This window comes from Trichosurus vulpecula, chromosome 1 (genome assembly GCF_011100635.1).
Source record: "Trichosurus vulpecula isolate mTriVul1 chromosome 1, mTriVul1.pri, whole genome shotgun sequence".
In the NCBI taxonomy this organism is placed as follows: Eukaryota; Metazoa; Chordata; class Mammalia; order Diprotodontia; family Phalangeridae; genus Trichosurus; species Trichosurus vulpecula.
Genome location: NC_050573.1, coordinates 347,520,490 through 347,536,641, shown reverse-complemented (window position 1 = coordinate 347,536,641; position 16,152 = coordinate 347,520,490). Strand labels below are relative to the sequence as shown.

The 16,152-nt window shown below is 38.9% G+C and overlaps 2 protein-coding genes across 4 annotated transcripts in view; one reads left to right on the top strand and one right to left on the bottom strand.

Moving 5' to 3' along the window:
* Nucleotides 1-2,404: 2,404 nt before the first annotated feature.
* On the bottom strand, nucleotides 2,405-15,809 carry FASTKD3 (FAST kinase domains 3). The gene is made up of 7 exons (XM_036760197.1): nucleotides 15,630-15,809; nucleotides 13,438-14,912; nucleotides 10,608-10,693; nucleotides 7,984-8,158; nucleotides 6,529-6,598; nucleotides 5,339-5,453; nucleotides 2,405-2,799 (listed from the first exon to the last, which is right to left on the bottom strand). The coding sequence occupies exons 2-7, from the start codon at nucleotides 14,867-14,869 to the stop codon at nucleotides 2,704-2,706; spliced, it is 1,974 nt and encodes a 657-aa protein (XP_036616092.1). The 5' UTR covers nucleotides 14,870-14,912; nucleotides 15,630-15,809; the 3' UTR covers nucleotides 2,405-2,703.
* Nucleotides 15,734-16,152, top strand: part of MTRR (5-methyltetrahydrofolate-homocysteine methyltransferase reductase) — a 48,809-nt gene continuing 48,390 nt past the window's right edge. For 2 of the 3 annotated variants that reach the window (XM_036760185.1, XM_036760157.1), the window contains exon 1: nucleotides 15,734-16,140. The gene's annotated coding sequence lies outside the window, so the exon portion shown is untranslated. The remainder of the gene's footprint in view (nucleotides 16,141-16,152) is intronic. The other variant, XM_036760174.1, reaches the window with a different exon arrangement.

Genomic DNA, 16,152 nt, shown 5'->3' with positions numbered 1-16,152 from the left:
AAAAAAGAAAATGCACTTCTTTCCTTTATTGAACACAAGTAGTGAACCATGGGTATGGAATGTTGCATGTCCTATCAATGTGTTGGTTGATTTTCTTGTTCTGGTTTGTAAAAAGTGGTGGGTCTGACCATGTATCCCAAACCCAAACCCAGACCCAGGCATGGCTGTCAAACTAACACCCTCTGACAGCTCAGGGAACCACCAATCATTTCTTTCCTCCAATGCCTCTCCCCATTTCACTAGCTTCCCAGGTGAAAGAGACCTAGGCCCTGACTAGTTCTCTGTGAAACCTCTTGGGAGACTGTGAGCTTCTCCCTAATCTGCCATTCAGTATTACCCCAATGGCTTCTCTTGTTTCTCTCCCTATCCCTATAGTAATTAATCAGTGGCTATTCAGAAGAAAATTTTCCCTACCCCTTCCTCATGTCTCATCCATCCTCCTCCACCCATCTCCTAATCTAAACCCACTGATCCCTTCCACTGTGCCTACTGGAATTCTCATTCCATAGCAAACATATTTCTCTTCACTGTCGACCTCTTCCTCTCATCAGTGCACAGAGACCTGGCTCCCCTCTGATTACAATGCATCCCTGGCTAACATCCTCAGCACTGGCAATACCGTCTCTCAAACTCCCTATCACACTCGTCTTAGATGGGGAGTGATGATATTCCTTGCTCCCCACTGTCACTTTGCAGACTCTCCCCTTGCTTCCTTCACTTAGTAAATGCTTCTCTTTTGAATTCCACACAATTAGAATTTTCCACCCAAATTAGGGCAGCTGTAGTATATTGATCCTCCCAGGACATTTTCAATGCTTTTTCAAGGAGTTCAGAATCTGAATTAACTTCTCCTCCCCAACTCATGCCCTTATACCCAAGGACTTTATATTTATGTAACTGTTCTATCAAAGTCCCTAACCTCCCAATTTACTAGACCTTCTTAAGTCCCACTTAAGACCAACTCCTTCACTACAGCCACACATGAGGATGGTTGCACACTACATCTAGCCATGAGTATAAAATCTAACATTCCCCTGTGACTCCACTTCTTCCTATGCTTCCTCCCTCTGATACCCGTTTGGCTCCCTCATTGAGACCTCCATCCCTCCCAGATTCAGTACTCTCTCAGGCCATTACTCCTGCTCTTGCTTCACTCACCTCTCCACTCTCAACTCAACAGTAAGCCATTTCGAGCCTGTGCTGTCCCTGGAGTACTGAATACCTTGCTCCCTTTTCTTGTCACTGCTCTTTTTTTGCCAAACCTCAGCTCTGGATTACTCCCACCATTTGCCTCCTCTGCTTACGAGCAGCTAAGCGCAGAAAGAGGAAATCCCACAACCGTGATGACTGGATACATTACACACTGACACGATCCACCCAGAACGGGTGCCTTGACACTAACTGATTAGCCTCACATAAGCTATTTCAAACCTCTTCCCCCCTTAAGTCCCTCTATCCTTCTTCTTCAATTTTTATTTTACTAAGAAGAAAATCTGAGCCTGTTCAGTGTGCTCTCTTCTTCCACTCTTCCCATGCCAAAGCCCCTTGGTTTCATCTACTCTTTCCTCTGTCAGTCTCTGACAAAGAGATGGCCCTTCTCTGTGGCTTGACCAAAACTTCTATGTGTGCACTGGATCCCCTTTCCTCCCATCCTCTCCAACACACTGTATCCTCAATCATCCTCTTCCCACAAACAGATATACCCATCGACTTGTTTTACTACCTAGTGCTTTCAAAAAATGCTCCCTCCCCCATTCTAAAAAAAAGCTTTACTAAATGCTACCAAACCCTCAAACTATCATCATAAATATTTCCTTAGCCAAACACCTTGAAGTTGTAACTGCCTAAATTTCCTCTCCTCTCACTTGCATCTTAACCTTTTTTAATTTGGTTTCTAACCTCATCACTTAACTGAAACTGTTCTCTCAAAAGTCACCAGTGATCTCTTACTTGCCAAATCTGATGGTCTTTTTTCAGTTCTCATTCTTCTGGATCATTATATTGGTGAATGGAACATTTCCTAAATGAAAAAGACCTAATGACTTAGGGAAGATTAAATATTTTCTCCAATCAGAAGAAATACCACAAACATGTTCTAGGTCACACCACAGAAAGGCTACTCAGCAAAGTTAAAGTACTGGTTAAAGCAGACATCACCCCCCTTCTCTCTCTCCATATGAACTGCTTCTAATTAAAAGTGTTGCCTTACTCAGTAGAGGGATTTTCATCAAATCTGAGGGACACTAACAGCTGGCAGACAGGCGCTAAACAACTGGGAAGCCATGACAATAGCTCTAGGCCTCAGAGACAGATTCCCTGTCTTTAAAGGTAAAACAAGCCCCACTGAAATAGCAGGGACCCTAGTACTGCTCCTACAAAAGCAAAAGAAAATCATTATTTCATTATACTCCTTTAGTTTATTCTAAAAACCAAGCCAACATAGTACAAAAAAAAAATCCATGATTTTAGTGCTACATAACAAAGAATATTCTAAATTATCAAGTCACATTGTGGCAACAAAGAAAAGTCCTGAATCCTTAGGAACTAGTGAATTGATAAATATAAACTTTAATAAATTGGCTCAGAAACATCCACAAATTGTTGGGCTTCTTCCTGCGTGTGTGTGTGTTCACACCAGTCACAACCAGAATGCAAACTCTTTTGACCACTTCAAGTACAAAGTCAATATTCCAGTCTTGTCCTTCAATGAAATCTATAGCTGTGAGGGAATAATTTTTTCTTTAAATATTTCACTAGTTCGCATCTTGATTGGAGAATCTCAACTTCATAATATGGAATCTGTTAGAAAAATAAATAGTTGGCCAAAAATCATTCCATTTGGAGAATGTGAATGTGACAAAATTCAAATAGCAGTGTTTTTAGACATCAGACAACTACTACTTACTGGTGAATGCCCCCTTCTTCTCACTTATACAGCTACCACCTTAGTTCAGGCCTCCATTACCAACTCACCTTAATTACTGAAACGGCCTAATTAATCTCCCTGTTACAAGTCTCTGACCACCTTAATCCAACCTACATTACTGCCAAAGTAATTTTCCATGTGATTCCCCTACTCAATCAACTCCAGTGACCTCTTAATGTCTCTAAGATCAAAGTCTGTTTAGTTTTCAAAGACCTTCACAATCTGGTCCCAACTTACCTTTTCCAGTGTCATACTTCCTTTCCTTCACTCTGTGATTCAGCTAAACTGTCCTTCTCTCTGTTTCTCATACAAAACATCCCGTCTCTTCTCTGGCTCACCCATGTGCTTGGAAGGGACTCTCTCTTCACCTCTACCCTCAAAGAATCCCTTGCTTCCTTTACAATGCAGCTGAAAGCATCATCCAAGTGAAGCATTTCCTGATATTTCCAATTGCTAGTACTTTCCTTCCCAAATAACCTAGTATTTAGCTACTACCATTCTTTATATGTGCATCCTCAGCCACTGGCAGTGCCCTATACATGGTAGGTGATGGATAAAGCTTGTTAATTGATGTGTGCAAAGCACTATTGGAGTTTTAAGTATGAAATATGGTCCCTTCCTTCAGGAAATTTACAATTCGTTGTGAATGTAACACTTTGTTCTGGGTTGGTCAAATAAAGCTTAATGGAAACTGATCAAGTACGTGTAGGACAAAGAAAATTTAGATGTGCAGACAGAAGGAAGGACAGAAGTCAAAGTGGGAAGCACTGGACTTAGGACAGCATGATCAAAGGTAGGAGAGTACAAGGCAAATTCTGAGCATAATGAGAAAACTAGTATGCCATTCAATTCAGTAGGCATTTTTAAAGGAACCACTAGATGCCACATACTGGGGATGTAAAGACAAAAAACAACCACCCTTTCCCTCAAGGCATTGATGTTCTATTGTAGAAGGCAAGGACATAGGGACTGAGACGCAGATAGGGTCTGAGCCTATAGTTTGGTTACATTAGTAAAAGGAGATGCCTTCTACCAGTGGGGGTCAGAAACTTCTCTGAAACTTACTGTTTTAAAGACTTGCCTGAGCACTGGAAGGTTAAGAAGTTACTTGCCTAAGGTCACACAGCCAATATGTGCCTGAGGTTGGGTATGAACCCAGGTCTTCCTGGCTCCGAGGAAAGAGACACACTCACTACACAGAGGAAATTTAAAGTAATTTTGGAGTGGGGGAGGAGCACTAACACCTGAGAGGGATCAGGAAGAAACTTTTATAGGAAGTGGCTTGAGTTAGGCTTTAAAAGAAGCCAGGGTTCCTATGAGGTAGAGTTGAGTAGGGACAGCACTGCAGACACAGCTGGCCTGGAGGTATGAGGGACAGCGAAGGGGAACGGCAAGTAAAGCCAAAATGAAGTCGATACTGAGGAAAGAACAGTAGTGCAAGATAGGACTGGAAAGCCAAGTTAGAGCCCGACTGTGGAACCCCTTGAAGACTAAAGCTGAGGAATCTATCTTTTGCAAAGTGTTGTGCACTATGTTATCTACTATGTTAGTTTTTCTTCTATGGACAATGAATAACTATAACATGATGGAGAAGTATTTTAGGAAAAAAAAATCTGGAATGGAAAGGACACAGGACAGAATGGAATGGAAAAATATAGAGAAATTATTAGGAGGATCTATTAATGATATAGAAAGCGTAAAAAGGTCAGAAACCTACTCTAGCCTGTATTTCAGCAGACAGATTTTGACCTTCACCAACGAGTATACACTACAGACATTCAGGATATCATTGGCTAGTTCTTATAAAATATATTTAAAAAATAAGTCTGGTTATACATATTAAGTAGAAAGTAGTTTTTAATGGGTCTAATGGTTACTTTGTTCCAATTAATTTCAGAAAAATTCACAGAAAAAAATGGTATTGCATAGAATTCAAACACTTTGTAGTTGAATTTTGAGGTAGAACAAGATGATGATATAGAGAATGCTATTAGCTCTACTTTTGTAAACCTCTATATGTGTAAATTCTAACACTTATGAAAATGATAAATTAGGGATGCTTATTCATATCATAAAAGGTTTATATGTAGGGTTCATTTTCTCCTACAACTTTTAAATGCTGGAGGACAGCCAACAAAATTTTTACAAGTAAAAATTATTCAGCTATGGAAAGATTTCCATAAAACTATAATACAACCAAGGGGAAAATGTAATTTGACAAATTCAATTTGCACAGTGTTCATAAATAAAACTTCATCTGTATTTATCTAAAACTGATTACTTATGGTAGTTGAATGTTCCCCTATTTGAAGTGACTTTCTTGGGCTACTAGGGAGTTTCATTTAATGTTTTCAATAATATAATCTTAAATTAAGGATGAACTTTTTATAGCAAAAATATGTTAAATCATACCTGTATAACTTCATAACCAAGTAATTGTAGGTGTCTTTGTTTAATAGCTTCTTTTCCTAGTAAGTTGTGGCTATTCAAACAAAATCTTTTTGGATCATCAATGCAAAGCGCTAATCTGTACATAAAGTAAATGATAAACTTTTAAAAATACCAACAGATTGTTTATAATACTATGAATTTCTAATCACAATTAAGAAAGAATATCATTTTAGAACTGTGGTGAAATATAAGATCAAAAGCTACGTGAAATCTTATATCTCCAAAAGCTATGTTAAAATAATCCCATTTTTGGTTTTCCCTTAACAACAATAATAGTTAACAATAGTCAGCATTTATGTAGTGCTTACTATGTGCCAGGCACTGTGTTAAAGCACTTTATGGCTCCCATTTGATCCTCACAACCATCCCAGGAGGTTAAGTGCTATTATTATCACCATTTTACAGTTGAGGACTGAGGCTAACAAGTGAAGTGACTTACCCAGGGTCCCACAGCCATTAAATATCTGGGGCCAGATTTGAACTAGGTCTTTGAACTCCAAGCCTGGTGCTCTACCTGCTGGGCAACCTAGCCGCCTCCCAACTTTTTAGCAAAAAATCATCAGCACTCATTATTTAAACATATTAAACTGCCAGTTTATAATGGAATTTAGATGTCACTGTAATAATAGTGTTTTGAAAATACATCATTATGAACTTAGAATGTAAGTTTCTTGAAGACTAGGACTGTTTCATTTTTGTCTTTGATTTCCCATAGCCTTGTACAGTGTTCAACATATAACATGCACTTAATGTTTAATGATTAATGATTTTAAGCAACATTCCTTAACATGTAGTGGCTTTTACTACCTGTGATGGTTAAGTGTGAAGAAAACAGAAACATGTGTCAAGGCTGTTGACACAGAATCCCAGCTCATCATTAATTGGCTGTGTGACCTTAGGTTAATTAATTCAGCTTTCGGGAACCTTAATTTCTATATCTATAAAATGAAGGGGCTTTACCTCAAAGATTCTCTGACAGCTGATTAGAAAAAATATTGATAAGGAGGTAAGTAACTTTTTAAAAAATTCACACAAAGCATAAGATATCAAGACATCAATTATACTAGCATGAGACTCTTGTTAAGGAAAAGATATGTGGCAACTTGCCTTTACAATTCTCATCAAGTAAACAACATAAAACTTTCCTGTACCTTTTATACACATCTTCATCGCTTGTAAATGGTAATACAAATCCTTCTCCATCTAGTTTAATCTCAATATCTGAGTGACAGGAAAAAGGAAAACATCTTCACATATATACCATCATAAATATTATTTTATTTGTGCTATTTTCCAGTCTTCCAAATGATATCTATTGAAGGCTTTAAAAGCTATGACCATAACTAATAAATATTAAAATTTTAACATAACATTGATCAAATAAGTCAACTCTACAAAAATTATATGGATCCCCTTAAAAAAATCTAGCTTAAACTATGAAAGTTCCTGAAGCAAATCCAGACACTTCTGGGCTGTTGGATCCCGACTGAATCATTTAACTTCTTGCAAACATTAAAGTGTTTTATGAATGTAAGTTATCTATTCTAGTTTAAGCAGACTTAGCAACACCAAAGCAAGTAGTATGAATCTTGGGTTTTGGAGACTGTGGTGAAATCCATACTACACTTTCTTTTTTCCCCCATTACAAATCTAATAGGACACATTCAAACGAGTCCAATGAGGGAGTTAAGAGAGTGGTTTTTTAACTTGTGATTTTTTTGGTGCAGAGAAATCCCAATATAAAAACTCTCCATCCTCATTACTCAGAATGGATATCTGAAACCAGTAATACATATTTCAGTTGTATGATCTGAACTATCTACCTGATTCTGAGGCCAGCTCTCCATCCACTATTCCAAGGGCCTCAGCTTTTAGATGAAGATTTAAAAAATAATTAAACAAATGCACAGAAACCAAAGTAGTATACTTCTTATGACTGACACTTACCATAGCATATTTGCTTTCCCCCAAAACTATCCTGTACCAGAACTTCTAGTGAACAGGAAATGTAAATGACCTCTAAAGTCACTTCCATGTTGAAATCTATCTATGATCCTAGGACAATAGGTATACTTCAGATAATGTCCCAATTTCGTCATTAATAGATTATCACCCAAACCTAATGTAACACTGTGAAATGCACTATTCAGTTTCCGATTTATATTGTCAAGGACACCCCAAAGCATCCTTCTATGTCATGTGCCGTAGTACCACATTATGAGGACTATACCCGTAGGCCTAATTCTCTTCTTCACTACAGATCCTCAGGCTTCATGGCAACACTGTAAATTTTTACATTCCCTTTCCCTGTGGTGCAATGCACATGTTATTTCATGCCACAGTGTGAAATAAACTACTTTCTGTAGGCTAAGATGTGCTTCAAGGAAAAAGCCCCTCAGAATAGCAGCACTGTTCACCTGCTTGATGTTTTCTTTTCCTTCTCTCAAAATCTTTCTCACTGTTAATTTTTTAATGTGTATTTTCCCCCACTCCGATATAATTTCCTTGAGGAGGGTTTAAATTTGTTGTAGTTCTATATGTGGTCTCTATTTAAAAAACAGAATTACTAAAATCTCAAAAAAGCAATAGATAGATTTTTAGCTTACCTACTGTGTAACAATAGGGTGTTGAGACTCTTGAAGCAAAGTATCTTTTTGCTTTTAGAAGGTCAATTAGTCCAACTATAACAGTTTTATAAAGTTGCAGATCCATAGGGGTCTCCAGGAGATAAGGTGGAATGAGAAATGATTTCACTTGATACTGTGGAAGCAGTTTAGGACCCTATAAATTATAAACATACACGAGATGAATAAAATATATGATGAACCATTTAAAATTAGTGAAGAACTTGAATAAAATAGTGTGCTGCCTTTGAAAAATAGAGTGAATCTTCCAGAATAAATGTGTGATGCTCATTTGCAAAGATGCCTTACTAAAAAGAGTACCACAATTGTTCCTAATAAATATTAACTGAATTATAATAGCTGAGGGATATTAAGTTTGATGCCTTTTGTTTTTACAACATATTTATTTCATTACCCTTCCCACCTTCCCCTACCCAGCAAACTTTCCCTTTTAACTGATAATCATTCAGAGGTAAGTCTGAAGAATAAGATAGAAGATCAAATCGGGCAATGTCAGTTTGGATGTGTATTAGTGCAACACACACACACACACACACACACCCCTTTTCCAGCCTTATTTCACCTTGTTTCTTTTCATTCACTCTATACTGCATGCAAAAGATGCCATTACCTGTTCCCCTCAGTTGGCATTTCCTACTTCTGTTCCTTTACATAATGCATTTACTATGTCTAGACTTCACTCTCTACTTCTCTCTCCTCCCCACCCTGCCCCCTTCATTTACCTTGTGATTACTATCTTGGAGTAAGGAGCTTGTCCCCAAATGAACGTAAGCTGAATGTCCTTGAAGACACTCTCATTTCTGTCTGTCTTTGTACTGTCAAAGCCTAACACTGCACCTCCCTTAAATATAATAAATTAATATAAAGGCCTATGGAACTGAATTTCACTTTAACATGACTACAAATTAATGACACTAAATTTCATTTGTCTTATAAACTGAAGACTCAGAGTTTCAAAAGTGGCAGAAATGCTGGATTAAATATATACAAGCCTTGGGGCAGCTAGGTGGCGCAGTGAGTAGGGCACCAGCCCTGGAATCAGGAGGACCTGAGTTCAAATTTGACCTCAGACACTTGACACACTTATTGTGTGACCTTGGGCAAGTCACTTAGCCCCAATTGCTCCGCCTTACCCCCTCCAAAGAAAAAAGTATATAGAAGCCTCCCAGAGTGTCAATATTGAATACTTGCTATGTTGGTCCAAAAAAAATCAGTTTCATTATTTTATAGCCACTTTTTATAGGTGCATTTGTTCCACTACATTTGGTGGGGGAAACAAATCCTAACATCTCTTCAAGTCAAGCATGCATAACTAAAATCCTACATGATCCTCAAAGCTTTCATCTATGTTTAAAAGGCAATAAGGAAAGATATCTGGGTAAGAATATAAGAAATTGTTTAAAGTCTTAGGAGCTTTCCCAAAGGAGGCTTTAGAGTTGAAAAGCTTCTACATTTAAGGATTTCCTAGCCAGCTCTGTAAGCTGTGTTTCTTCAAAGGAAGTGGTTCTCCAACCATTTCTCCTTTGATCATTTCAGGACTTATTATTACCTTTTACCTAAAAAGAAGCCAGCCTGCAATGTGTCTATGAAAACGAAAAACTATACATATTCAGAAGTATTGCAGTTCAGTTTATATGGTCCACAATTTGTAAAAAAAAAAAAAAAAATTAAATGGTGTGGGTGATGTCTTTTGATTAGTGCCTAAGTTGCATTTAAGTGAAGCAGTTTCACGAAGTCTTCAGCCTCACTCTCTCCTCCACAGTCATCATGGTCCAGCGGCTGGGCAGAATCAAGATGACTTGTGATGGCTCAAGATGCAGTGGATGACCTTGGCATCTTTGATGTCTAACCAAGCTCTAAGCACTCCATAGTGCTTGCTTCAGTTGCCTTCATGGCCATTGGAACAAATTTTGTCATCTGCCTATTCCATCAGGGAAAGTCTTCACATGCTTGGAGTAGACATCCCCCTAACTCACCAATGGGTTTGAGACCCCTTGGTTACCCTCAACCTGGTTTAGCCCATCTGCTGAAACAGTTTACTGGGGTGTGACTGCTGCGCATGCTACAGCTTTTTGGGACCACAGGTGAGAGTTGGGTGGAACAGGTGGACACCAAAAGTGGAAAGCAGCCCTGAAAAGGGCTCAGCAGCCATCACACCAGAGGTACTAGTCTTCCCTAAACATACCCTACACATGTGACATATCAAATTTGTAACATATCAAATAGACACCTAGGGATTCAATATTGGTCAGAACCATCACATAAGGATTCCTATAATATCACTGAACATCTCTACGGTTGTTGAGAAATACTGAGCTGAGATATTTTTAAAAGGCTGTTTAGCTTAGAGAAGAAAGGGCTAAGTAATGGTTATCACTGACCTCAAGTGTAAGGAAGTTTTCATTGGGAGAATGTTGAGCATTTGTATTTTTTTCTGTATTCAAAAAAAATCAATCAATGGAAATGAACTTAAGGCAAAAGAAACTTGCAAGAGATATTTAAAAAAAAGTAGCATTTAATCATGACGGCAATAAAATACTAAGACAATGTAATGGGCTGCCAAGGGAAAAAGTGACATTTCCTACCTTATAGAAAGGACACTCCAAAACCACTGTTAAATACAGCTGGGTCAGCTGGGCCAGACTTGATCTATTTAAATCCAATTCCTGAGCTGAAATGAAAATCATCAAAAGTCAAGTTATTTTTAAGAGTTCTAATGCAGCCAAGACTAAGAAATGGAGAGTGATGAAGGTATACACAATCACTTATTGTAAAGTATGATTAATGCATTTTTATGAGGTTAAACAGAGAATGGCCTATGTAGCTTGTCCTTTCAATCAAGTTACTTCTAAGCAATAAAGTTCCTGGCTCTGAATCTATTCTTAATAAAAGTCATAAAAGAATTAATGTGACTACGCATAATTTTCATTACTTACAATGTCATGCTACCCAATACTATTTGGACAACCTCACACAAAGAAAGAACCTGTAATTATAACTAATGTTCATATAGTTCTTTAAGGTTTTCAAAGCACTTTCCTTAAACAGCTCTGAGAAGTAGGTACTGCAAGTATTGTTAGGCCTGTTTTACTAAAAGCTCCAAGAGGTTAACAGACTTGCCCAAGGGTTATGGCCCCAGCGAACTTGAAAGCAGAAACCCAACCCAGATCTCTGCTGACCCCAAGGGAAGTACTTTTTCCACTACACTCTATTGCCTTTCATTACAACATGCTACCTTGTGGTTTCCACACACTAGTAGTAGGTCTAAAAACATCACTGGCTTGCTCCCTTGTGCAAAAAGATTCAATAACTCCCTATTGCAAACAAGATAAAATAAAATTCATTCAGCCTGTCACTTAAGACCTCCCTATCTGGCTTCAGTCTGCCTTTCCAGACTAATTTCATACTGCTTACCTTCATTCAGCAAATATTGCAGCCTAAACAGTTTTGATAGCTATTTCCTGAATCTGACATACTATCACTTAAAACTGCATTCTTGAAGGCCATCCTCTGCCATGGAAGTCTTCCCTTCATTGTCTGTACCTTTCAAAATCTCTTTACCTTAAAGGCTCAGCTTAGATGCCACCTCTTCCAACAAGCTTTCCTGATCCCACTGGCTAAATGTTATGACCCAGCTCAAATTTTCTTAGGGCATTTGCACCCACTACTCCTTGCTCTGTAACATAGTTATCCAGGCATCTGTCATACAACCTTCTTTCTCTACCCAAATTAGAATAGAAACCCCTCAAAAGCTATGTTATTTTTAAATCTTTGAATCCCTGGTGTCTAGCACAGTGCCTTGTATCTAGCCAGCACTCAATGTTTGCTGATCTCATAAATGAATGGAAAGTCTATAGAAGAAAAACTTGTTCCTTCATGCAAGTTTTAAAATATGTTATGTGGTTATTACCTGGCAATATTGCACGCACTCTACAAACTGTATGTAGAATGTGGAAATACTGTGTGATTTTGACACAAAGCCAAAAATCATTATGCTATATATAAAACTTATTTTGAATAGGTTGTAATATCTTTTATCTCTTAAGCCTTCCATCCTGCCATACCTCTTGACATCCTTTAGTGTTTTAAAATTTGTCTGTAGCATGGTGATGCAAATGAAACTGACTTATTTGTGTTAGATATTAGACCAGGATTTTAGAGATACTATGGTACATCCCCCTCATATTCAGATGAATAAAAGAGCACTGGACTTGTAATCAGAAAACCTGGTTTCACTGCTGGCTTTTAATTGAAGTTTTAGGTGTGTATCCCCAATTACTTTGTAGATAATTTGAAATAGGTATCCAATAGACATCTCAAACTCAGCATGTCCAAAACAGCATTTCCTTTCCCCATAAAGCCGCTCCTCTTTCAAACTTTCTTATTACTATCTTCACAGTCATAACAACTCCAGTCTTCCTCCACTCCTTTGTCTCACCTTCACTCCTATTTTTTTTACTAACTCTTGTCCCCTCTCTCCACGCAAGCAGCCACCACCCAGGTGCAAATCCCTTGTCACCTTATGCCTGGACTACTGCAATATCCTCACTGGTCTCTCTGACTCAAGTTTCTCCCCACTTAAATACATTCTCCACTCAGCTGCCAAAATGACTTTCCTAAAAGCACATATCTGACCACATTATCCATATCATTTAATAAACTCTAGTGGCTCCCTATTGCCAAGATCAAATATTAAATCCCCAGCTTTGCAACCTTTTTATTCCTCTTCAAGTACTCTACAATCCAGCAACACTGCCTTCTTGCTGTTCCTGGTATATGCCACTTCATTTTCAAAGTTCATGCCTTTTCACTAATTCACTAATTCTCCCCATGCTCTCCTTCCTCACCTCAGTCTCCTGGATTCCCTTAAGACTTAACTCATATCTCACCTTATGCAGGAATCCTTTCCCAGTATTCTTCTTCACCACTCTAGTCCCTTCCCTCTAGGATTACCTTTCATTTGCACTGTATATATGTTCTATGTACATTTAGTTGCATATGTTGTCTCCTACTAGAATATAAGCCTTTCCTTGTATCCCCAGTGCTTACTAGTACAGTAACTGGCACATATCAAGTGCTTAATAAATGCTTGCTGACTGACTTGTTGACTCTGCCACTTACTATTTCTATGACTTATGGCACATACTTACACCTTTCTTGTCTCAATTTTCTCTTCTGTAAAATTTTTGAGAGAGTACGTTTAAGGTCCTTTCCACTTTAGAAAGTTAGACCCAAATGTCTCATATACCAAGGCTCAACAGAAGAATTGAATACGCATATGGAACCTGAAGAGTACCACCAACCTAAGAAAGATAAATCCTTGCTCCATTCAAAACTTTTTTGAACTGTGCCTTTCAGCACCAAAAGCTAACAAGGCTCTTCCATGATGGAAGAAGTTATCTGTGAGTAGCTTACCTTGTAATCTCTGAAGAAAATATGGGCTAAATAACTTTGCCACATAATTGACGGGGTGGCGTCCAATGCGGGTACACGAATGGAGAAGATTCAACAGGGCTTGAGGAGGAAAAGACTTAAAGCGAGTTCTTACTGTATTTTCAAGCTTCCTAAAAAACAGTGGAGCATTTGGGGGCAGATAATTGAGTTTCCCAAATGGTACAACCAACTGAGAAACCTGGACAGGGGAAAATATTTCCGCTTGGTACACAAAACTTTCTGCCACTGCATTAAAGATGGGTTTTGAAAGAATCAGTTTTTTACCGCAGTACTGCATGACTTTGCTGATAGATTCAGGATGCATAGTGAGACAAAATGCGGAAACACGTTGTTCCAGGGCTTGTGTGAAAAATTTGTCAGTGTAACCAAAGTGTATGAAACCTTCTATGACTTTTCCTAGCTCTTCATTGGTAAAGTGAGAGACAAATCTTACTGAATGTATACAGAGCTTTACAACCAAAGGGAAAGCTCGAGTTTGGTTGAGAACCACCAAGGCATTCAGTATTTGGCTTGTGATTTTAGGACTAAATTTATAAACTAATGAAATAGAGAGGTTGTTTAACTGATCCAAAAAGTCCTGATGCTGAACCACTTCTCCAAAAGCAGCTTGAAGCAATGTATAAATTGCTACTATCTCCTCAGGTGCACATTCTTGCAATTTTTTACCTTGAAGTTGAAGTATAATCTCCTTTAGCATTGCACAGTTTGGATTCTGGAGTTTAACCATACATTCACCAAGCATACAAAGATTCTGAATTGTCATGTGACCCTGTTGAAGCCGATTTTGGCACTCTGTCACCAAATTTACTAGTAAATTACTCTGGGGTTCCACATGTAATCCTGTCAAAGCTTGCAAAGCTGTCACTAGACCAGTGTCTGAAAGATTTGTGGACTCATATTCGAACTGAAAGCATAATGCTCTGAAGATTTCATTCTCCAAGACTGTTTTTGGAATTTTTTGGTCACCTTCCTCCCGTTCCACTTCAGAGACCCTATACAAAGCTGCTGCTGCCATAGTATCTGACAAGGTTTCCAATGTGCTTACAAATTTTAACACCTGTTCAGATGAAGTGAAAGTATTTAGCTCCTTATAAAACCTCGGATCATCCACGTGACCATTATTTTGTTCAAACCTGTCCCTTGCCGCTGTTTGGAAAAGCACAGATCCACCAAATGGGTAGAGTTTACTCCCTTTTTCTGAGTGATGTTTCCTACAGTATGCATGATGAAAATAGTCTCTGAATTGCCTTTGCTGCAGGGAAAAATACCCCTGACACATGATTTTTCTGCTCTTCTTATAAGGGCTCAAATATTTTCTCAGACATGTCAAAATTCTGCAAGTTTGAAGGCCAGAGGAATAAAAATGAGACCCGGGTAAAGTGATCAAGGCCATATGTGATGATGGAATGGGATCAGCTGCCCATCTTGAATACAGCCTAGAATAAAAACAAGAAAATAAAGCCACATGGTAAGAGTTTACTTTTATTTTCTTGGAAATATCCACATAGCCACAAAATAAATTGCTCAATATTTTTGATACTGAGGATTCTGCAAGGGGGGAAATGATGTGGTAATAAAACTGAATATACAGCCTAAATGAAATAATAATAATAGCTGACATTTTTAAGACTTGCAAAGCACCTTGCAAGCCACTACCTCATCTGATCCTCTTGACAACTCTGTGCAGCATGTAATATATGGACCATAATACAAATGAGGAAACAGGCTAAAATGCTTACCCAGGATCATATAATAGTGTGGGTAAGAGTAGGCACTACTTCATTCTTTGTATTTCCATTACCTAGCCCAGAACCTGCCTAGTAGACTTAATGCTTTTTGATCAAAACGGGAGAATTTGCACGTGGGTTTCCCTGATTCCAGACCCACCTCTCTGCCACTACACCACAGCTGCCTTAAGGGTCAACGAATTAATTCCACCCCAGCTTCTCATAAGTTTCAAAGCGATCCAATTTCTGATAAATCAATACAGAACATAGAGCACAAAGAATGTATATGCAGATCAAACGTTCTTCCCCGGGGGGAGGGGGAGGAGGAGAGAAGGGCTGATTTTCTCTTGACTCCAGACGAAAGCGGAGAGAGGAAAAGGGAAACCGAAGCGTGGGCAGAAAGAGAGAGCGAAGGGAAAGACCCACCCAGTCACGCAGTGACTCTATGCAGAACATCCCACCGTCACAATGACTCCATTCTCCGTCTCATCTTTTAAGGTTTGAAAAGTCACAAAGCCCACCAACCACATACTTGCCCAGGAATAAGGTACCCGCGCACACGTGTGTCTGCGCACAGGCTCACTGACGCACGCGCACTCTTCCCGTGACTGCCCTTCCGCCTGGCCCCGCCCCTGAATCCCGACCTGCCTTGCTTCACATACCAGGAGTCAGATTGAAAGGGGAAATACGGAAAATGATGCATTGCGGGAAACTACATTTCCCACAAGGCGAAGAGAATGCCTACAAATCCCACTGTGCATCCGTTTTACCTCAAACCTAACAGCAGTCTCTCAAGCTGGTCGATTGAGCCTTGCCTTTCTTGGTCTAAAGATCACCGGTGTACACGGGGCGTAGGCATGCGCACTTGGTAGTTATTCCAAGCGGGACGCCCTTTAACAGCCCCAGCGAGACAGGTACTGCTTGAAGCCGGAGCTAGGTGAGGACAGCG